The following is a 24,691-nucleotide window of genomic DNA, read 5'->3' as shown; positions in this document are numbered from 1 at the left end:
GGTGAAGGTTAGGGTTAATGTTTCAAAAATGAAAACTTAAAAACCTGACCTGCAAAACCAAAATACAAAATGTTTAATTAAGCCTGGTCTGCTTAAGAAAAAGTTCTTCCTCCATGAAAACACTCTAACGAAGCAAATGTAGCTTTTATGTAGCCTACGCGGAAAACAGAGCTCCATAGCTAACATGGCTAAAGCTCAAGCTCATGATGCTCATGGATATCTATACAAACAAATGCCAAAGCTACCTACGTAGCTTCATTATCTACATCGCTTATGTACTTTAACTATCTAAGCTCCATTCGCTGTGTAAGCTATCTAGATAATGTAGCTACGTAGCTAAGATAGCGAAACATCAAGTTCTCAAGGCTCATGGATATCTGTACTAATGCTAACATCCTCATGTTCCTCATGCTCTAATGTTACCTATGTAGCTATGTTATCTACATTTCTTGTGTAGCTGACCATTGTCCTTTACTGCACAACAGTAAAGGACAATGTCATCCGCATAGAGACCAAACTTGCAATTTCAGCAAGGCACTTACGACACCTATAACTACTCTGAAGGAGCTCCAAGCTTCAGCAGCTGAGATGGAGAGACTCTGCAGACAACAACTGTTGGCCGGGTTCTTCACCAGTCAGAGCTTTATGGGAGAGTGGCAAAGAGAAAGACACTGTTGAAGAAAACTCAGATTCAGTCTGGACTAGAGTTCACCAGAAGGACTGTGGGAGACTCCATGGTCAAGAGTATGAAGGTTCTTTGGTCTGAGGAGACCAGAATGGAGCTTTGAGACCATCAGACACTGACATCACCACAAACACACCATCCCCACTGTGGAGCATGCTGGTGGCAGCGTCATGCTGTGGGGATGCTTCTCAGCAGCACCCTGGAAGGCTTGAGTCCAGATGTTTGAGCCTGACTGAGACCTATCCACACAGACTCAGAGCTGTGACTGTAGCCAAAGGGGACTCCACTAAATACTGACTAGAAGGGGAGACTGTTTATGCAGTCACTTATTTTACATTACAGATTTTTATTTCATTGGCATTACTTCGTAGAAATCTGTTTTCACTTATTAAAGAGGGTTTTGTCAAAAATGCCAAATTATATCAACCATGGCTGATTCATAACATCAATAAAGAGTAAAACATCCAAGGAGGTGAATACTTTTACACCTCTAAATGTGTTCAGTACTCCATAATCACATACGTTAAGAATCATAATGGGGATAAATGGCCCCAGATGACCCTTACATCCATGTTTAAGTGCAGTAATGGAGTAAATGTTCCTCCATCTGAATTTAGTGGTGGGAAACACAGCAGTGTTTCCTGAGCTCTTGTGCTCACTAAGGGTGGAGGGCTGAAGTCTATCTCTGTGTGTAAGGGTCTCATAGTGTGATGCTAATCTCTTTTAACAACAGAGGGAAGTGGTTCAGGGAGGAAGCCGTTGTAGCTGTACTACTCTGTACGGACCACGTGGTTCTACCTGCTCTCACTCTGTGGAGTGAAGCTGAGGTATTGGACATCATGGAGATTTTCAGGAAGCACCGCAGTATTCATAGTTGTCAGTCACATGACTTCAACGGGTCTCATTTCAATCCAAGTGTTGCAGCCCTTGCCCACTTGCATGTAGATTAGCATGACAGGAGTGAACTATAAAGGCTGAAAACATGCTCTCTTATGAGTTTCTCTGACATTTGGATGTAGATATCTCCTGCAAATCTGAGAATGAAAGCAGACTTTTAACCTCGGCTGACTTTGTCTATCTCTATAGAATATGTCTGCCTGTGAGCGTCTTTAACATGCATGCGCCTGTGTGCATTCACTGAGGTATTCTAGTCTGTTGGCCTTGAGCTTTTTTTTCTTGTGTGTGAGTTTCTATACGTCTGTGTGTATGATGGGTAGTGACAGGCGTAGGCTCAGCTACAATACGAGCCTGTGTGGCTGCAGCAGGGGGCAGGAAGCACGGTGAGGGGCAGAAGAGGGCAGAGAGGGGCATGAAGTCGGGTCAAACACCCTGGGAGAGAGCAGGCCTGGGAAAACCGGGGAACAGAGGGGGGGTAGAGGGTGGAGGATCATCTACAAATCAATGTCAACATTAACAGCAGCATCTCAGTTTTCCCCTGTTCTCACAAACACCTGAACACACCACACAGCTTACAACAGCATTACAACACAATGCAATTATAATTTACAGTTTTCACCACATAAAGGCTTATAAAGGCTGTTAACAGCTGGTTTATACAGGGTCAGAAACCTCCTCTGGTGATTGGTCCAGATTAAAATTTGACCAAAGAATTGAACAGACGGCCCAAATTACGCTTACGCAACCAGTAGTTTGACTCCTGTTAGCGTTTCTCTCAGTGTACAGGAATTAAACATAAAATACAAAAATAAATAAACTTATAAAAGTATAAAGAAAATAAGATTAAAAGATATACAAGCTCTTGTGGGTATTATCTACAATATACAAGTCCATGTGCATTGATTGTAGGTTTGGAGGATGTAAAAGAACGCTGAGTAGACATGACAGAGTATAAAATATGTAAGGATGTGGACAGGTTTACACCAGAGAGATAAAATCATTCAAGATAAGTGGCATGTGCTGAGCTGAGGAATTTTACAGCTGGGAGCCTTCTTACAGCATTTGAGTACAGTAAACAGATTAAATAAGTTGTTGGTATGGTTAGTGTGACTCTGTGACTGTTGAGTGGTCCTCACAGTGACTCTGTGACTGTTGATTGGTCATCACAGTGACTCTGTGACTGCTGAATGGTCGTCACAGTGACTCTGTGACTGTTGAGTCATCATCAGAGTCGCTCTGTGACTGTTCAATTGTCGTCACAGTGACTCTGTGACTGCTGAATGGTCCTCACAGTGACTCTGTGACTGTTGAATGGTCGTCACAGTGACTCTGTGACTGTTGAGTCATCATCAGAGTCGCTCTGTGACTGTTGAATGGTTGACACAGTGACTCTGTGACTGTTGAGTGGTCCTCACAGTGACTCTGTGACTGTTGAGTGGTCCTCACAGTGACTCTGTGACTGTTGAGTGGTCCTTACAGTGACTCTGTGACTGTTGAGTGGTCCTCACAGTGACTCTGTGACTGTTGAGTGGTCCTTACAGTGACTCTGTGACTGTTGAGTGGTCCTTACAGTGACTCTGTGACTGTTGAGTGGTCCTTACAGTGACTCTGTGACTGTTGAATGGTTGACACAGTGACTCTGTGACTGTTGAGTGGTCCTCACAGTGACTCTGTGACTGTTGAGTGGTCCTCACAGTGACTCTGTGACTGTTGAGTGGTCCTTACAGTGACTCTGTGACTGTTGACTCTGTTGCTGCTGCGGTCATCAGAGTGATTTGTGTTTAAACCTTATTCAACAATGATAAAAGGGGGAAACTGGTAATATATGTCATATGAATTATCACCAAATTTAATCTCAGACAAAAGAGTTTTCTGAGATCTCAAAATCAATCAAACTTTATTTATAAATGCCCTTTAGACAAACTAAACGCCAAACCTATTTACAAGGTAAAAAGTTATCAATAACATAATAACATTAAAAACAGATTTAGAGATTAATGCACTCTAAAATCACACAATAAAATAAATAATGGATGACAATGAAGTGATGAAGGAAGAAATAAAAGATAAAGCAATGAACATAAATAATTACAGCAGACATTAAATTAAACAAGTCATTTTTAAAGGATTTATTTAAAGTTGTAGAAACTGATTAGAGCCTGGTAATTTATTTATTATAAATGATTGAAATAAAATATCTGTAAATGTCAGAGGTGTTCAATGAGAAATCTATGCTGTGGATTGGTATGAACATTAAGGGTCTGCCAAAAATGTCTCTTTGAGACAAAAACAGCAGAAAGTCCCTTTTCAGTCTAAAAAGAGAGAGCATGAGAAGAAGCAGCTTTGAAGATGATGAGGATGAAGGGGATTTCTTTGTGAGTAAAGTCAGACTTTAAGTGAATTAACATCTCAACCGATGAAGGAAAGAGAAGATGAAGAATGTTAGAGGAGAAGAGAGCAGTAAGAGAAAAGGATAATTGTGTGTTTCTGCAGTCAAAGACTGTTATTCTTTGGTCCAGCTGAGAGGCGGCCATTGTTGAGGGGAGTTTACCAGTGGGACCGGTCATCTGAGATCACACTTCATGATAGTCGCCCTCAGGCCTGATGCCAACGGGCCGCTGGAGGAGGCTTACCCAAGATTATCACCCCGATCCAACACCAGACCGAGAGATCACAACCATCTGTTTATGTGTTTGTTTGTTCACGCATCAAGAACATAATCCCAGAAGAACTTCACTCTGTTTCCACAAAGACCCAGTTTCCCTCGACATTAATAAAGTATCTATCCTTGGAGAGGTAGACTCTGCTGAGGCAAAGACTTTAGAGTCAGTGAACAAGGAGCCACAGGCCACTATCATCCAGAAGGCATTTGACTCGGTGAGTGGAGCGTGAAGTTGCAGAGCAGTTATCAATCCTTGGCAGTGTAATCCATCAATCCGCTGACTGCGGGGCTAAGATCAACCACAGGCCTAGTCTCGAACATGGGGTGATAGGTTCCCTAAATAAGACAGCCTGGTCTTCTGGCATCTAAGTAGCAGACAAAAGTCAGTCTTTGGCGCTGTGGAGGGGTCAGCTGGGAAGACACCTGGAGAGATGGGGCCTGGGCCTGGCCCAGGCGTGTAAGATGACCATCAGGAGGTCGGAGCAGTACGAGACGAACCATGCTCCCATACCTGTCCTGGCCTGACCAGGGTTTTAGGGGCTTATCGGCCCCATTCATTCTCGTCAGTAGCAGCTTCCCTGCACGCAGCATGTAGGGAGAGCCACAGGGACGATGGACGGACAGTTGTTTCAATATGAGGAGGAAGTCAAATCTAGTGGAAATGGACCTTTAAGAGTGAAAACACAGGCTAATTTGTATTTTTCCAGTTGTTTCAGTTACATAAAGCCTGCAAGTTACTAAAAGTTCACTGGAACTGTTTAATAGAAAAAGATTAAGATATGCAATCAGGTGATGTTGGCTGATTTAACTGCATTGTTTATCATATATCACCTCTAAAATACGAGGGTTTTCTACGTGAGGGGAAGCTTCTAGAGTAAAGGATCCGAGCTCTGGTGGCATTAAAGAATTATCGGAGCTGAGCGGGACTTTCCCAACCCAGACTCAGATAAAGTGCTGGGAGAGTTGGGGGAGTTAGATATCAGCTGACCGCATGTGAGAGTGGCGTAGAGAGATGGGCGAGCAGGTCTTTCCCACACCCACTTTCTCTCTTTAGAATGTGACAGAAATGTCAACACACACACACACACACACACACACACACACGGTCTTCGGCCCCCCCATCGGAGGAACGTGTGGAGTCAGGAGGCCGCAGAGTGCCGGGTCGCGTTCCTGAGGAGGAGAAGGTCTGCAGTGAAACCAGGAGAGAGAGATCTGACCTCTGCAGCCTCATCACATTTATGCTCTCACTTTTTCTGTCAGACTCCTCGAGAATATTTAAATGAAGTTTTATTTAAAACAGGACTGCCTACTTTACTGTTTCAAGCCTGACAAGTGGTTCTCAATGTTAGGGTCAAGACCCCCTTGGGGGTCGCAAAACACTGAGAGGGGGTCTCCAGGGTCTCTCAATCACGCTTCTCTGTTTCAGTCAGATGGTCAGTCTGGGTGTGGAGGATGCTGGGAGAGCGTTACCTGTCTGACTGTGACGTTTAGGGCAGGTGGGATAATGGTATGGGGCTGTTTTTCAGGGTCTGGTCTAGGCCCCTTATCTCCAGTGAAGGCCAGTCTTTATGCTTCAGCAGACCAAGACATTCTGGGCAATGGTATGCTTCCAGCTGTGTGGCAACTGGACTGGTCCACACAGAGTCCTGAAGTCAACCCCATCCAGCACCGTTGGGATGAACAGAGATTGTGAAGACCTTCTGGTCCAACACCAGAGCCTGGCCTCATGAATGCTCTACAGAATAAATGAACTCACATTCACACAGAAACACTCCAGAATGCTGCAGAGAGATTTCCAAGAAGAGTGGAGGTTGTTAGAGCTGCAGGAGGAGGACAACTCCATTAAAGTACTGTACATGGATTTGAATACAGTCCCTGTTGGTGGAATGGTCAGGCGGCCAAATACTTTTGTCTATGTAGTGTATCAGGTGGATGTGTTGAGTGTGTGAGCACCCTGAGGTGAGACTAAAGCGGAGCAGAGCGTCTAGAGAACAGGACAGCTCTCTTTACAAACAGCAGCTCCAACACCTTCTGACATGAAGAGATGATGAAGTTCTTCACTGACAGGAGGTGGAGATGATGGAGAACACGACGGCTCTGATGTTTGTCATAACTTATGATCCAGAGGAGGGTGTAAGGTGTAAGAGCACCCTAAAAACTCAAGAATCTTTTACAAGTGTGGATGATTAAAGTCCTCCCTAGTTGTAGAGAATTTGATGGAACACTTGTGGTTTAAATTAGAGCATTAATGGAAACACAGAGTCACTGCTGCAGCAGAAAACGTCACACTCTGCCTTTATAAAAACTCTAATCTGAGTGAATTTCCAGACTGGGTGTTTCCCTCGATAAGTTCAAACCAGAGGACCGTGGGCGAGAGAGATAAGAAACCACTGGAAGAAATCCACAACACCTCTCTCTCTCTCTCTTAGACTCATTTTACCAAATCTGAAGTGGACTTGGAGAGCAGGACTTGAAATGTCTGAGATGGCTGTCATACTTTTCATACATTTTCTAATCACACTTAAGCCTCAAGCATCACTTTAGTTTACAACTCTTTAAAGCCATTAAGGACAAAAATGTACACTTCCAAAAAACCTGCTATAAAAACAGATTCATATTTTTTTCTGCTTTTTTTGCATAAATCTCTTAAAAAAACTTCAGCTGTGCTCAAAACTACCCAACATTCAATCATTTGGAGGATTTTAGCCCTTTAAATTTCAGTTTGATTACTTAAAGATCAAAAAATGTGATTTAAATGGGAGTCAATGGGACGTTGTTGTCCTTAATGACTCTAAAGGGTAGTAAATTTGAAATCAGATGCTACAAAAAAACTGAAAATGCATCAAAGTCAATATTTTGGCTGATTATTGACATATCCAAGCTGGATTTAGAAATAACGCCCCAGCCATCCAACATTTGGTTTAAGGCAGATATCACATTTTTTTTTACCTTTTTTTTTTTCATAAAAAACAACATTGACTTTAAGTAATCAAACTGGCATTTAAAGGGTTAAAATCCTCAAAATGATTGAATGTTTGGTAGTTTTGAGCACAGCTGAAGTTGTTTGAGAGATTTATGCAAAAAAAAAAAAGCAGAAAAAATATGAATCTGTTAAGTTTTTATAGCAGTTTTTTTGAAGTGGACATTTTTGTCCTTAAAGGCTTTAAAGGCTAGTAAATTAGTTCCACAGTGTTCCCTGATCTATTAGAGCAGTTGACATTTGAATTCAAAAATTTGCCCAGAAAGAAACTTTATTGCAAAAATAGGTGGTGAGCAGAGAAAGAGGAAGAATTCGCCCAAATGGACAAAAATGTTCCTGGTGATGCCAGAGGGGTAAAGCTGTACCAAAGCTGGTCAGTCTCCCATCAGATCTGCTCCAAACTTTACAGGATTCTTCATCAGTGTCCTGAAACTTTTCACACATTTTCTTCAATTTCCTTTCTTTTAATGCTGCAGAAAATCAGGATTAAAAAGCATCTAAATGCACCTCAAAGGGGTGGAATTTCAGACCCTGATCCCAAGAATATCAGAGCTCAGTGTGGGTTTTAGTGTCGTGGTGTTATGAGACTTCAGATGTGAGGTGTTGTCGTTGTGATGACAGGTATGCTCTACAATCTGGACTTTTACACAAACACAAACGCTACAGCTCCCTGAGGGTTCCCGTACGCTCCTCAGTATGTGTTGACGTGTCAGAGATTAAAAGTATCAGGCCCCTCGACTGCTTGAATGCTGGGAAATCCTCACCTTCTCCACTTTTTACTCCGCTCTTTTCTCCACTGATAGAATAAAGGGGTTTTAGCGGGTCGTCAGCAAACTTTAGCGACCTACCAGAACCTGGTGGGAGTCTGTTTCAAGAGGTGTACCGTGGCCAATACTGGGATGGTTTTTGACCTTGTACCTCCAAAATATTTCAATACTGAACTAAGCCCAGAGATTCAGCTGAGGCTCATCTACCCTGAAATTTAAGGAAATACCTTTAGAACCCACTGCCTCCTTCCTACTGTCCCTTATCAGCCACAGCATCATTCAGTCTGTGCTACTCTCTAGATCTGATTATTAGCCATAATGTCAAAACCATTCAGATAGAATTACCATGAAATAAATATGTGCAAAACATCCGTATTCAGTCTGACGCTGCAGCTAAGAGTGAATAAAACGATAATTTTTCAGCTAAAGATAGTTTAAAACTGGGTAGCCAAAACGTACTGAAGAAACAGGACCATGCAGAAGAGATACGTTTGTCTGTTATCCACTTGATTTTAGGAAAAGCATGTTTTCTTTAATATTTCAGTCAACAGCACTACATTACCCACAATCCTAGAGTGTCACAGTCACGTCTCTAATTGGTGGAGTGTGAATGTTGGCCGTGAGCTGCTACTAGTGGGGTTAACAGTCAGGGCGGTAACTATTGAGCTCTGTGGTGATGACAGATGGTGCCACGTACGTTACAGAGCTCGAGATCAGCCAGTAGAAAAACAGTCTGATGAAGTGGATGGTTATAATCTGTAAAAGGCAGTTATTTAAATACTTTGTGCTGAAATATCAAAATATAGACCCTAACTGGTCAACAGTACTGTGTACAAAAGTTTTCATCAGAATACAGCAGTCTGATGGTTTAGTTACTCTTTAAAGCCTCTGTTCTGAACTGGTGGGCCACAAAGCCACTTTCACTTGGATGCAGGTGTGTGCTTGGGAAAAAATAGGTAGCTTTCTCTTTGGATGGATGATGGATGGTTGCATGGATAGATGGGTGATTGATAGTTGGATGGTGGATACATTGTGCATGAATGGATGGATGGATGATGGATTGATGGATGATGGATAGTTGGGTGGATACATCGTGCATGGATGGTTGGATTGATGGTTGGATGGCTAGATGGATGATGGATGGATGGATGATGGATTGATGGATGATGGATAGTTGGGTGGATACATCGTGCATGGATGGACGGACGCATCCATCTGGAGGGAGTTACTGTAAGCCAGCTGTCCCTGTCATATTGACTGAAGCTATGCTGAACCATACTAGTAGCTAGCTCCAATAGCTACAGTAATGTTAGGATGTTTTTCTTCCTGTAAACGATGATAAATATGAATAATTTTAAGCTTAATACAAACCTGATTATTGCGTCCCTGGTCTTGAGACATCGCGGAAAAGACGCCAGCTCCACTCAGGTCTTCTTCTACTTGTATTTTCGGCGGTCCTGCTCAGTGGAGGATTATCTGTGCTCGATTGCTCTTCCTCACAGAAGTGGATGACGTAAACGGTGTTGCAAGCTGAACTGAAATTGAATTGAATGAACTGATTTTTTTAATTTTTGAATTTAAGGAATATATAGATTTGAATGCTCAAGTGAATAAAATTCAATTTCAAAGCAAACAAATTCAATTTCAAAGCAAAAAAAAATCATTTTCAAAGCAAATAAATTCAGTTTCAAAACATTATATTTAAATTCAAATCATGCTATTCAAATTCAATATCATTATTCAAATTCAGTTTCTGGTGGCACAAATCTCAGCCCATATCCATCCACTAGTCAAAATATCCATTTTAGACCTCTGAACAGTATCCTGATTGACTCAAGGAACCATTTTCTGATCCTCTGTGTGACCATTTTTCCTCACAGTGTTCCTCTCCTTCAGTATCAGGCAGCTTCAGTCTAACCTGACCTTTATTTAGAGGGGAAGCGGAGGAAAGTCAGAGGTCAAGTGAGCTATGAAAAGACTCTCAGCGTGCTACAATGACAGTGATAACCTTCGTTTGAGGCTCTCCTAACACTCGCTGTTACGCTTCATTCAGTGACTGAAAATTTAACAGATCTGGGAAAGAGTTTCTTCTTTGCAGGAAAGGTTTTTTTTAAATCTAAACTTCTTCACCCACTCTGCTCCCCTCCCCCGCCCCCAAGTCCTGATGGTAACACAGGTCAGTGGGAAGGAAGGAAGTGGAGTATTAAACACCTGCAGGTTGGTAGTACGGCGGTCCCTGAAGACAAATCTGCAGGTTTCCTTCATCTCAACAATAGAGCATTATATGGTCAAACAACAGACATTGATTCAGTGTGTGGGAGTGCATTAAAGGCTGCTGCTACGTGCTGTAAATTACGCCACACATCCTTCAAAGACAGGACCGGTTTACACTGACCGGCAGGACGCTTTCTGACTTTTCTCACTATTTATTATACTTTAATTTTCCATTCACACTCCAAACTGGTGAGGATGTTTCAGACCACCACATTTTAATCCCTGACAAGTTCTTCACATAGTCCTGACCATGCAACCCTAAATACAAGTCCTTTAATACCGACACTTAAAACTCCATGGGTTCAGTTCTGCAGGTTCTTGCTCACCTGGTCCCACATTTATGGGAGATAATCCAGAAAACCAACATCATGATGACATGCATGTGCCTTAGTGAGTTAGTGTTAGTGTTGTGGACGTCCTGTGTGAACAAAGGCCCGAGTGGTGTGAGGTCTGAGGCGTCGTAGTGACGGACAGGCGGCGAGCAGCTTCTAACTGAGAATAATACTCCACTTCCTCCCATTCTCTCTCTCCTCTCAGAGTTTTGGTTCTGGTCTTTTCTGAGGAGGATTTCCGACTCACGGCGCAGCGATCTGACCGACGTTCCCTGAGATATTACCCTCCTCACACACTCGTGTTCCTCGCTCAGCACTGATGTTTCCTGTTATAGGATGGCCCTGCTTGTCCTCCGTGACCCCCGACACCAATAAACCTCTGATAGCATCGACACACCAACTTTAGGACACACACACCGACGTTTCCTCCTTTTCTAAAGGCTTTAGGGGAATTATCTTCTTTGTTTTTCTGTATTTCTTCATTTTGTTGTACTGAACAAAAAAAGAGGAGTTATTTATGAGGTAGTATGCACAGAAACATGCTCACATTTTTAGAGCACAAGTTGTTGATTTCAGAATCAGATTTTTCTTCAGACTTTTTATTAACCCTTATGCCCTCCTCTGGGATTTTTGGCCATTTTTCTCAACTTTTTTTTCTCTTAATTTGTGATCATTTTGTCAGTTTTACAGCTTGTGTCATGAATTTTTACAGGAACTTTTCTTTCGAGTTAAATTTTTGAATCCAACAAGTTTTACTCTTAAATGTCATTCATACTCTCTCAATGAATTTTCTACCCTCTGGACACCTTTGAGGCAAAAATGTACACGTACAAAAAACTGCCATTAAATCAGCATACATCAATATTTTTTTCTACTTTTTTTTATAAATCTCTTTAACAACTTCAGACTTGCTCAAAACTACCAAACATCCAATAACTGTCAGAATTGTAACCCTTTCAAACTCACACTAAACTCTCCATAACATAAAGGGCAAAAATACAAGAATGTGGTGCATGGTCCTACAATGAGTAAATGGTTGAATCTGGTGGAATACGGTAAAAATGTCAAATTTCACTAGACTTCTTCACATTGAAATGCTGACATTAAAGAATGCATGATTTTATACTGCAATGACAGTGAGATTAAAAAACCTGGTTTTAATGGAAGTCAATGGGGGCATTTTAGCCTCCAAGGTGTCCAGAGGGTATTTCTGAGATTACGTAGAAATATTAATGCAATCACATCAATTTTGTTAATAATCTTTGACCCATCCAAGACTCTTATCACCCCCATAGCTCCGTCTTTCTACTTCTTATCATATGGAAAATAATTCACTTTTTACGTTTTTTTGCAGTAAAAAATGAAATATTTCAAATAATTAAACTGGCATTTAAAGGGTTAAAATTCTGAGAATTATTGATTTTTTTGTGGTTTTGAGCAGGTCTTAAGTCGTTAAAAAGATTTATGAAAAAGAGGTAGAAATAAATATTGATGTATGCTGATTTAATGGCAATTTTTCAGTACGTGTACATTTTTGCCTCGCAGGTGTCCAGAGGGTAGTAAATCTGAGGAGGGCAGAAGGGTTAAATCTGCATTAGTGTTCTGAGCTGCGTCTTCGTGCTTCGATTTGACCTGTTTGTGATCGGTTTCCTGAGCTCAACCCTGCTCCTCTCATTCCGGTTACTTCTGTTAAACTGACTGAAACTCTGATTTTTCCTCGTGGGTGCGAACCAAACGGTCTCTGCACACTCAAGACGTTTTTCTGCTCTTGGATTTGGACAACATTCCTCGACTGCAGTGGTTCTCAACCTTGGGGTCGGGACCTCTTGGGGAGAGGCGACGAGAAATTGGCTGGCCGGACGCCAGTGTCGCTGCCATGTTGCCAGAGGCAAGTCCGGTACGTCATTCAGTACAGTAGACATATTATGTCTGTGCTCAGTGATACTTGATCATAAATCGTTTCATTCAAATTAATGTAATGTTATCGCTGTGTTTGTTAGTCTGAAAACTCACTCGCCTACTTGTATTTCCTCATAGGATTGACCTGCCTCTATTAATATGGTGGCGACTCACCAAGAAAACAACGAAGAAGACGTTCAGTTCAGGTGACTTCTGGTATTAGAAGACGAGACATGGAGGTGCTCGTCCGACATCCAGTATGAAGTTGAGGTCCCTGGCAGCATCCAGGTCCCTCTCCCTAAAAGGTGGAGCTACACACACAACAACAGGGGGTTATACTGACGTCTCATCAGCGCCTGACACAACTGCTCAGGCTGCAAAACACGGAAGTCTCTGTGAGGAGCGGCGAAAACAGGAGAACAACTGACTAATATCTGCTTAAATTTAATCTGGCCACAAATCAAGTTTCCTGATGTTTATCTGGACCTGATTTTAAGAACACAAAGCAGAGCCTGAAAGCTCACATCAGCCTGGTCTATCCTCAATGGATGTGAAACTAAATAAATGCTGAAGTTTGGTGAATACCACCAGTTGGAAACAAAGCTTAAAGGGGCTCTATGCAAGATTTAGAAAAATATCAGCTTAGCGACACCGCCGGCCATGAGGTGAACTACAACAACATCGTGTTGCTCGTCCACGATAGCGCGCTCCTTGATCATTAACAAGCCTCCGGTTTATCAGCTGATACACACGCAGACCACGGTGATTTACCGTTATCATGTATACAGAGGAGGTAAGTGACGTAACACTTTGAAGTGCCACGAACTAAAAATGAAAATGTATATTTGAACCTCTAGCACGGACACGGCACAAATTAAATATTGGTGAATATGAGGCGATTAAAAAAGGACGATATTTTTGCGAGCATTTCTATGGATGAACAACTTTGCTACTTAGTGCAGCATTGACCAATTTTATTGTCTTTTTACGTGTGTAAAGTGTAAAGTTTGTTGAATGGGACGCTTTTTAGAGCAGAAGTAACAGGGCTAACATTGCTTAGCCTTGGCATGAGTTTTATCCACCAACAAGCTCCAGCGTTCATAAACTACGGCAGTGAGTTCAGGTTACAGGAGTTGCGTCCATCTTTTTCCTCTGATTGGCTCATAATGAATGTGACAGACAGAATGTTCGTCAGCATCGTCCAAACACTCTGTATGGGAGGTTTCTCAGATCAGAATCTGTCTAAATCTGTAGGAAGTTAAGTCAAAGAAAGTATCACAAAGAAGAGCTCTGGTAAAGTTCTTGGTTTACATGATAAAATCAAATTTTAGGGTTGTTTCCATGCACTTGTCCGTCACACAGAAACGGCGTCAGAGGCAGACGGCTGCAGAAAACTTCAACCTTCAGATTTCATATGAGCCCACGTGGGCGGTTCCTGCCTCTGTGTGTCCCAGGCTCTGTGGGAAAGCTCCCTCAGAGGAGGAGGAGGAGGAGGAGGAAGAGAGCTGAGCAGTCATTAGTCCAGTCTACAGGCGACACACGGACCTACTACCCTGGAGGCTTTAACCAGAGACACGCCGTTGAAACTACAACTGCTGGATCTCTCTAAAAACTGCTGAACAGGGAGACATTTACCACCGCTTTATTTTTACTAAACTCAGAAAACTTTTCATTAAGGCTGTTTAGATGCTTTTGTATGGGGAGATATCGAACTTTTCTCCAGAAAGGAAAAGTTTTGTTTCTTTTTCAGTTTTCTTGGAGGGAAATTCAGCTGAAGCTTCATTAACTCCTGGATTAAAGACAAGACTTTATGATTGTTGAAGCTGTTAAATTTCAATCCAAGACCTCTGAAATATTTCTGAAATCTCCTGGTATTGATCCGTCCATCAGCGCTGATTCATAGATCTGATTTAAGGGTCACTGTCAAAGCAGAATTTGCAAATATAAAGGGGTCAAACGAAGGGAGTTTCAGAGAGGAAATAGCTCTCCAGAAAAATTTTTAAACCTCCCCGGCCTCGGGGGACCATGAAGCGGCCGTGTGAGGAGAGCAGCTCTGCAGAGAGCGACGTGGAGGAGACCATCGATGTGGGCAGAGAGAGCGTCTATCCTGGGTGAGTCTGGAGAAAGACGGGCTTTTTATACGTCATATTTAGATATGAAAGCTCCAGAGCAGTCTTAGAGATCTTTTTAGAGCTGCACAGCTCCAAAAGAAAATGCAATTCCACAGGTGGTTTTGTTATTATCCCAAGTTTTTTGGCACAGTTGCTCCAGTAATAAATGAACTGATCATAAGAAATAATATCCAGTATTATACAGACAATTCTAGTGATTGTTAGCTCATATTTTTATGGGTTTTCATGTGCATTTCCTTGGTTAATATTATAATGTACCATGCAAGTAATTACCACCTTATTCCTGAGAAATTACTAGATAATTACACTCGTTACAATAACATTAGCAGGTAAATACAGTTCCCAAAATCTGATTGATCATTTAACCCATTAAAGCCTGAAAACACAAATTATAGTCAGAAAATTCTAATTTTTTGGAACTGAAATGTTTATTTCACTTTCTACTGAAATTCAAACAGAGGTGTCAAAAGATATCACATTAATTACTCAGGTAGAAGTATAGATATTAGGGTTTAAAAAGACTTTTGTAGAAGTTGAAGTATCAACTCAAGCTTTATATTCAAGTAAAACTATAAAAGTACTGGTTTCAAAACTACTTAAAGTATAAAAGTAAAAGTAATGTAAGGGGGGAAAGATGCCATTAAGGACAAAAGCTTAGGCCACACCACAGGGGCCTATAGTGCACTACCCCACCTCCCCAAAAAAACATTTTTCTAAAGGCCATAATGACTATAATGTTATATTAAAATGTTAATGTTGAAGGATTTGGGACGCACCTGTTTCAGCTGCTTCAGTGCCCACTGAAAATGAATGCATTTCAGTATAATGCAAATACATTCGAGAACCATGTATGTTCACCACCAGCCTCCTCGCTGGTGCTTGGTTGGGACATTTCGCTCGAGTTTCCACGGACATCTTCGTACTAGGCTACATACGTCTGCTATAGAGTGGTGCAGGAATGAGTCCAAAAACGCAGAAGTAAGTTAGCATTTTAGCACTTCCGGTTCCCTTGTCTGAAAGTCTATGGAAATTTTGAATGCATTTTCAGTTAAACGCCTGAAATAAGGTCCGTGGTGAACACAAGTTCAGGAGATTTTAACATTTTATCCTACAACATAAAATACATCTGAAACGTGCCCCACCTTTGGATTGTGCATCTTTTAAGGTCTTAATAAAGGCGGTTGCTAAAAGACAGCTAACAAGGACTACATACGTCATCACCTGAAGCGCGGCAACTGAGCCGTTCAGTTTTATCCGCGTGCGGTGACGTAAATTCAGTCGACCGTGTTGTAGTTCAATATAGCGTGACGTTAACTTTTTACTTTCAGCAGTTAGATTAATGAACCAGATACGATTCTTATATTATCAATTTATGAAGATTATCTTTATGAACAAAACGTGTCGGTAACTTTATTGGACACAGAGCTTATTTTCAGCAATAATCCAAAAACCCACTGAAAAATCCCATAGGCTCGACGACGACGAGGGAACCCATGCAACGCTAACTTCCGGGTTGGCCTACAAAATTACGTTGCGACTGCACCACTCTATTTCCTTGCTGGAGTGTGACGTGATTTGTGTCGTGCACAGGTGCGACGGATCGCGTACAAACCAAAAGGGTGTCGAAATGGTATTATGTTTATGCTTCTCATCCAACCGCAATCAAAATCACTCTATCCAGATGACACGATTTATCTGGATAGGTTTTTGGGTTCTTAATTTCTGTTTTTTTGAAGGATGACAAGCCGGAATGAAAACAAGCTGAGATGAAATATGAGTAACGAGGCAATTTTTAAATGTAAGGAGTAGAAAGTACAGATAACTGCTTGAAAATGTAAGGAGTAGAAGTAAAAAGTAAGCTGAAAAATAATTACTCCAGTAAAGTATAGATACACCAAATTTCTACTTAAGTAAGGTAATACAGTATTTGTACTTAGTTACTTGACACCTCTGAATTCAAAAAATCCAAATTTCCATAAAATTTAACATACAGAGCTTAACAAATGTATCAGACCAGCTGTCATCTCTGTCTCAGAGACCATCCAGCATTATGAAGTGCTTTAATGCGGACTCTTTCATTTTCAGTCAGCTCTCCACGTTTTACCATTTTGAACAGGAATGAGGAATTTCAAACTGAATTCACCCAAATTTGAGCCGGCTCACTGGGCTTCTCTGAGAAGTCAGAAATGAATCAAGCATAACATTCAAGCACTAAAACTCATTTTTCTCTTCAGGAATGACAGTAAATAAATAAAATCTGACATATTAATCAGAAATATTCATGTGCTTTACTATTTTTTCAGTTGTTTTGTAAATCAGTAAATTTGAAAATTCATGGATAACAATAATAATTCTATTTTAGCATTAAAAATATCATTTGGGTTAAAGAGCTTCTACATATTGGTGTATTAACCATTGCAGAAACATAAATGATGTTGGTAATTACCAATGCTGTTAATTTAGGGCAGCTGTGGCAGAAACCTGACTGTGGTTAGGGTTAGGGTGGGCTAATAAATTTGTTAAGCTCTGTATGTATTTTTGTGTCTCTTTTGATACGTTAGGTGTTTCTGGTAACTGATCATCCACTCGAGGGCATTTTTATCATTTATCAGATTGTTTTCAGAAGATTTTTTAGTAATTTATTGATCATATTGATTAGATAGAGGTATCAAAAAAGGATGTATCAAAAATGATACAACAGGCGTTAAGGCGTTAACCCTTTAAAGCCTGATACCTCAAATAATAACCAGAAAATTCTATTTTTTTGGAAATGTGAAAATGAGATGTTTATTTAACTGAAATCCAGAAAAAGAAATAAGGCCATACAATTTCACATTTACTTTTTTGTACCACATTTGATACATTAGGAACTGTTTGAAACTGATAATCCTCTGGAGGGCATTTTGATCATTTATATGATTGTATACAAAAGTTTTTTTAGGAAACTTCATCATTTTGATTAGATAGAAATATCAAAAAAGTGTGCATCAAATATGATACAATTGGCTTTAAAGGTTTAAATGATAAAATCTCAGCACTAAGAGGAAGTGACTAAATATCCGCAGGGTTCATTTTAGGTATGAAATAAAGCATGAATATGCTTTAAAAGTTGCTGATTATTACTAAACCGTATTCAGCTGATAGGTGGAACATGAAATGTACATTTGTAGAGTTTCTGTCAGGTTTAAAGAGCACGGTTGGATATTTACTCACGTTTTTCTCTGTTTCAGGGATCTGAGATTAGTAAAGATAAGAGAATATTTATGTAAGATGATTTAGGTAACATATGGGTTTAAACATACGGATAAAAATCACTTTTAAATGCTTCAGCACAGCTTAAAAAAGCTTCAGAGCACCTAAAATGACTGAATAAAAGTTCAGTCCTTTAAAAACAGTTTAAAGTTGGAGAATGAACAAATAAACAGCCTAAAACTCCACTAACTCATTCATTTATTCAGCAGTTATTTAAAAGTAGATTTTTAATCTCAGAATTCTGACCTTGACTTCTGTTTCTCACTTCAACCTCAGGATTCTCATTTTAAACAGAGAATTCTGTTTTTGCCCTTTTTTAGTTTTCTGACCCGAGACTTTTAGAAACAGGTGGGTCTTATGTTTTATTCCAGTGTTATTTTATCCTCTTCTGAACTACTTTAGAGGCAAATAAAGGACCAAAACTTACAGTTTGGCATCAAATCAGGAAAAATATAGATCAGTGGTTCCCAACCTGGGGTCCGGGACCCCCCAGGGGGCGTGACAAGAATCTTAAGGGGGGCGGGAGGCATTGTCTGATCTGTAAATATGAACTACAACCATGATAAAGCAGTTATTTAGTAGTTTATGCAAAGGTCCTTTAATAAGAAAAGCATGCATCACTTTACTTGGGTACATGTAGGGGGTCTCCACGGAAATAAAGGTTGGGAAACACTGATATAGATGTCAAAAATATAATTAAGTAAAATAAAACTGTTTGGGTCAGTTTGCTTCAGACGGATTTGATGTCTGGATGAACAGAAGCAGTGATTAACAACAAAAATGGACAAAAACATTCAAACCTGTTAGAAAACAGGATTTTACATCCACATTTAGTGACATTTTTATAAAAAAAAAAAAGTGGTCAAAACTCGTCAAACCTTCACATTTTAAGTGGAGATGCTCTTGCAGTCTTCTCTGCCGTTTTTTTCCAGATAATATCAGTCATGAATTTCAGCGGAAAATAAACTTTTTCAGGCTTTTCTAAAATGATACGTGCCCCTGGTCTGTCCACAATCCCCCCCAAGAATCAGAGAAATCTATCACCTCCCTCTCTTTCTCTCACCTTTCAGAAAATGTGTGCTGAAATAAGCCGTTCAAAGATTTTCCCCTCATGATGTCATAAAGGGAGTTAGCCCCGCCCCCAGGTTCGGTTGGCCCTCCCTGCTTGGAAGCAAGTTCTGCCCTCCTCTCCTGATCTTTCTCTCAGCTGAGAGGAGGATTAGTAGAGCCACATCCATTAAGTCACATCCTCTTCCTGAGAGGGGCGGAGTCAGGGGCGGAGTCAGACAACTCAGTAACACAGAAACAGCTTGTTCTGAGCAGAGCTGCAACAGAGGGTTTTTAGACATGTAGAAATCCAAAACTGGAGTTTTTTTACAGCAGCAAACTTTACAGGCATGTTTTGGTGACCTCTGACACTGATATAAACTTGTCTTAAAGGGGTAAAATATGTGACCTTTAAGTGTAAATTAAAGCTTCTTTATTGTAGGCACATGAAGGCATCCTTTATAAGATGTGGATCACCGACGACGACGACTCAAGTGATGGCGAGGAAAAAGCGCAGAGGGGTAGGGACGGCATCTGTGTTAATACAGGAAACACTCAGTGGGGGATTTTAGATGTTTGATGGCTTCTTGTTCTTTGTTTGCGGTCAGATCATTGAGAAGAGACGCAGAGACAGAATCAACAACAGCCTGTCAGAGTTACGGAGGCTCGTCCCCACCGCCTTCGAGAAGCAGGTGAGACGCTGTTGGTTTCCTTAGACCACCCTTGTTTGAAAGCATTAAATACTGCACATTTATTTAATTTGATATTTATGAGTCCACTGAAGGAAAGCCTGCTATAGCTAATGCAGGAGAGCACACCAGGAAGTGTCAGCTGTCCAGTGTTGTGTACCTTTATAGCTAATAAACATGAGAAGGAATATCAACTCAACTGTGCCCTGAGCAGAGAGGTAAGGCTGGGCAATAATCTCAACTTAGATCAACATTTCCATGACAGGATTACAGAATGTGCAATATTTCCTTGATCTGTATCAAAATACCAGTTTAATGCATTATTCTGCAGCAGAGATGTTATGCTCTACACACCATGCAAATATCCAAGTGTCACTTTTTCTACAATAGTTAGTATAAAGTCCTACTTTTATAAAAAGGATCATACCCTTCAGTACAAAAATTCATACTGAATTTGCAATATGAGTGAACATGCTTGCAGTTGGTTATTTTTTCAGCCCTACTATACTGAGATGTTTCACTTTCATTATGAACATCGGAGAGGCCTGAATTGTAAGTGATCCCCCTCTGTATCAGCTTCCTGGGTAATTACAGGACCAGCTGCTGAGAAGCATCCCCACAGCATGATGCTGCCACCTCCATGCACCATAGTGGGGATGGTAATGTCAGTGTTTGGCATCTTGTCTGATGGTCCATTTTGGTCTCATCAGGCCAAAGAACAACTGCCTGGGTCATGACCTGAGTGAAGATTGTTTTTGTTTTGACCCAGCAAAAAGTCCGTCCTGCAGCCATGGATGATTTAAAATCACTTTTTAAGATGCCAGCAATGTCACTCTTTGTATCTGCACATCTACTACAGCTCAGAGGATAAAATGGGCTTACGCTGTGCAGATACAGCGGTTCATGAGGTGACAGGAGACGTTTATTACCATTGCATCTCCTCTCACTGACTCCAACTTGAGTTCATCTGTAAGGTGAGTCACAACAGACCGTTTATTGACTGGATTCTGATGATTTCCACCTTTTCTTGAGGAAAAATGTGAACAAACTGCAACGCTGTGGAAAGAAGTTTCGCTTTTAAGATGAAGTCATAAAGCTGATACAACACGCTGTCCCGTATCCCGGCGCGGTTGCATTCACATCTCTGAACTGAGCCAGAGTCCACTTGAATCGTGCCTGAGACCACCTCCAAGTGGGTCCGGTGCCCCGGCACGGCTCGACTGCACTCACACTACCAAAACAAACCGGACTTTGAGCTCAAGTGCACTCGGATCCGGGACCGGGCCCCTGATGTAAAAGCACCGAGTTTTCTTCAACAGTGTCTTTCTCTTTGCCACTCTCCCATAAAGCTCTGACTGGTGAAGAACCCGGCCAACAGTTGTTGTCTGCAGAGTCTCTCCATCTCAGCTGCTGAAGCTTGGAGCTCCTTCAGAGTAGTCATAGGTGTCTTGGTGTCCTCTCTCACTAGTCTCTTTGCACGCCCACTCAGTTTGTGAAGACGGTCTGATCTAGGCAGATTTACACATGACTTTTCCTTCATTTCCTCATGATGGATTTAACTGAACTCTGGGGGATGTTCAGAGACTCGGAAATATTTTCGGATCCATCCGCTGACTCAGACTTTTCAATCACTCTTTCTCTGAGTGTTTTTTTGTCTTCATGGTGCAATAGTAGCCAGGAATACTGATGAACCAGTGACTGGACCGATGGTTTCTGTGAGAACTCTGTGGAATATTCTGCAGCAAACAGCAGGCTTTTAAAAAACTTTTAAAAACAGGTGAGGATTTGGGGATGGTCTTGTGTGTAGCCAGCCTAAGAGGATCCACTGTAGCTCCGTTTAACTGAGAGAGAGAGAGAGAGTGGCGTATTGAGGAGAAGGTCAGGCTTGAACTTATGTGCACACTGGAAGAGATGTGGTTGAGTTGTGGTCCTGCTTCTACGAAACATCACTTGAGTGTTTGTTATCTTAATGATGATTTCATCTACATTATTCCTGAACTTTGACTTTCTCTTTCAGGGTTCTGCCAAACTGGAGAAGGCTGAGATTCTGCAGATGACTGTGGATCATCTGAAGGTGCTGCAGGCGACTGGAGGGAAAGGTAAAACATCCTCCCTAAAAACATCTCAGCTGTAGAGGAACACAGAGTCTGTTCACACGGGAGATGAGTGTTAAAGATTTCTAGCTCTTTGAACCAAAAGGAGGCATCAGTGCTCATCCCTAAATCCCACATACTCAGTCTGCAAATGGATGCATTTCAGTCCTAGATAGATATAGATGATAGATGGATAGTCATGGCTCTTTGCATTCATCTTTTCTGTTGATGCAAAACATTACAGACGTGCATTTGTGTAAGATCTCCTGGCCACATACCTCTGAGAGGTCCGTAATTTAAAAACCCCTAGAAGTCCATTTAAGACTCATGCTAGAAAGCATGAACTAACATGATAACAAGTGACCAAACAGGCCTAAATTACACGAATAAATAAGCACATCTGGAAGGAAGGGTTGGACTAATTTCAAAATAAAAGCATGCTGTGGTTGTTGCTGTTGATGTGAGTGACAGAGGGAGGTGGTGAGTCCATGGGAAAGCTCTGCAGAGATAAAAGCACCACTTGACCCCGAGCAGCGCTGTTTGCTTTCATAGAGCCGACGGGGGAGACGGCGGGAGAGGAAGGAGGGGAGAGATGTGTCAGTGCTGGCTGCGTTCACAGGCTGCAGCGTTTGTTTGGGTTTCTTTACAGTGTGTAAAGTCAGACAGATCAGACTCAGCTGGGACGGTTCAACACTCACTCTGGGGATGTTTCTGAGCTTTGTGTGCAGAAACGTGACGATCCTGGAGGTTTCTCTGGTCTGATTTGTATGTTAGTAATGTTTCACTCTGATGATCTTTTCTTTGCATTAATCCTGCCTCATGTGTGGATTGTCAGGAATGAGGGAGGGAGGGAGCTTGTTTCAACCATGGGTGAGGGTTGGGCCACAGAGAGACTCAACAGACTCCCTCTTCTCCACCACAGTCCAGGACTACACCTCTGATACCTCTTATAGGGTTCAATCCATCCGTCCTCTGGTCCTTTTTACCCTCACTCATGAACAAGACCCTGAGATACTTGAAGCCCTTCACTTAGGGCAGAGACTCTGTCTCCACCTGAAGGCAGTAACCCACCGTTCTCTGGCAGGAAACCATGGCCTCAGGCTTAGAGTTGCTGACCTTTATGCACATGTGCTTTTAACATGATGTAAAGGTCTGCAATAGTCCGGGGCTTCATGCTCCGAGGGCTCAGTTTGAAACCTGAAAACCTCCTGGAGCTGACCAAACCCAGCATCCAAGTATTTATGAGACTCAGATTGTTTTCCTCCATATGTTTATTTCATAGACGCATCACTCCGATGCCAATGCTTTGTTTTTTAACAAAGTTCATCATTTTTATCACAAAATTAAGATTTCACAATTTTGCTTCGGTTTTTCGTGGTTATTGATCCTAATAAATTCTGAAGATTTGATTTTTATTGATCCTGGCAAATTCCAATTTTTTATTTTTAGTGATCCTGAAAAAATCTGAATATTTTTGTTTGTTATTGATCCTAATAAATTCTGTTTTTCTTTCTTTTTTTTTTTTTTTCTTTTTGATCTCGATAAATAATGAGTTTGGGATTTTTATTGATCCTGATAAATCCTGACGTTTTTGGGTTTAATTGATCCTGATCAATTCTGAAGTTTTGTTTTTTATAGATCTGGATAAATTCTGGCATTTTTGTTTGTTATTAATCCTGATAAATCCTGACGTTTTTGGGTTTTATTGATCCATGACAAATTCTGCATATTTGTTTTTTATCGATCCTGATAAATTCTGTTTGTTTGAAAAATAAAGGCACTTGTCTCAGATGCCTCTCTCTCTCTGCAGGTTATTTGGACGCCCATGCCTTTGCTCTGGACTTCCTGTCTCTGGGTTTTAGAGAGTGTCTGACGGAGGTTTCTCGCTACCTTAGCGCCGTGGAGGGCCTGGACTCTGCGGACCCTCTCCGTTCCCGCCTCCTCTCCCACCTCTCATCCTGCGCCTCACAGCGCGAAGCCGCCGCCCTCTCTATGACATCATCACATCCTCACCTGCAGCAGCCTCACCTTTTACCTCACCCCTTCCACCCCCACCACTGGACGGCTGCAGTCGCAGCGTTCAGACCTGCCACTGCGGCACCGTACGGACTGAGTACGCTCCCTGTCTCTCCTGATTCAGGTGGGGGCGGTGCCCCCCAGAGGCTGGTGGAGTTATCACAACGCTGTGTGGCCTCCTACGCGGACTCCACCTCCGCCTCCCCTCCCTCCTCCTCCTCGTCTCTGATGCTCCCCTGTGGCCCCGCCCCTCTCTCTGCCACGCTCCTCTCCTTCCCCATCACCCTCCACTCAGGTTTCCCCCTCCTCCCTCCCTGCTCCTTCACCTCCACCACCTCCACCAGTCCTCCCATCTCTTCCTCCTCCTCCTCCTCCTCCTCATCCTCACAGACTCCTGTTAGCAGCAGTAAACCGTACCGGCCCTGGGGGACGGAGGTCGGAGCGTTCTGATGGATTTTACTGCAGACTAACTGCTGACTGTTTGACAGACTGACACTTTAAAAACCTTAAAAAACATTAAACCCACTGGTTTGAACCTTTATGACCCATTAACAAGTCCCATTAACCTTTAAGGTGTTTCTGACTCTATTAAAACTGCTTTACTCTCCAAATGAGCTTTTTTTAATTCAGAAAAATAAAGTCTAACTGAGGTCTACTTCAGTACCCTGTCTACTCCTGTCTATCCTAAGGCTGAAACCAAACATGGACTACTCAAGGCTTTTTATTGATCTCATTTAGGACACGTTTATGTTTTATTATTGATTATTTTGTAATATGAAATCCTTCTTCGTCCAAATCCTTGTAATTGTGAACCAGAGTGCATATCAGCAACCACACACACTTAACCCCGGTGCACTCCTCCAGAAAATGTTAATATTTCACCCCTAGTGTCCAGCTCTGAAAAGTGCTATAAAATATTACTTATGCATGTCTTTTTTATTTCACTGCATTAAATCTTTTAACCAG

At 41.6% G+C, this 24,691-nt stretch overlaps 1 protein-coding gene across 1 annotated transcript; it reads left to right on the top strand.

The window, feature by feature from the left end:
* The first annotated feature begins 14,050 nt into the window (after positions 1-14,050).
* On the top strand, positions 14,051-24,691 carry hey2 (hes-related family bHLH transcription factor with YRPW motif 2). The gene is made up of 5 exons (XM_041805733.1): positions 14,051-14,607; positions 19,370-19,448; positions 19,536-19,619; positions 21,634-21,715; positions 23,520-24,691. Exons 1-5 carry the CDS (start codon positions 14,522-14,524, stop codon positions 24,173-24,175), a joined length of 987 nt encoding a protein of 328 aa, XP_041661667.1. The 5' UTR covers positions 14,051-14,521; the 3' UTR covers positions 24,176-24,691.

The sequence above is a fragment of the Cheilinus undulatus genome, linkage group 14 (assembly GCF_018320785.1).
Source record: "Cheilinus undulatus linkage group 14, ASM1832078v1, whole genome shotgun sequence".
NCBI lineage: Eukaryota > Metazoa > Chordata > Actinopteri > Labriformes > Labridae > Cheilinus > Cheilinus undulatus.
This window is presented reverse-complemented; position numbering and strand designations above follow the sequence as displayed.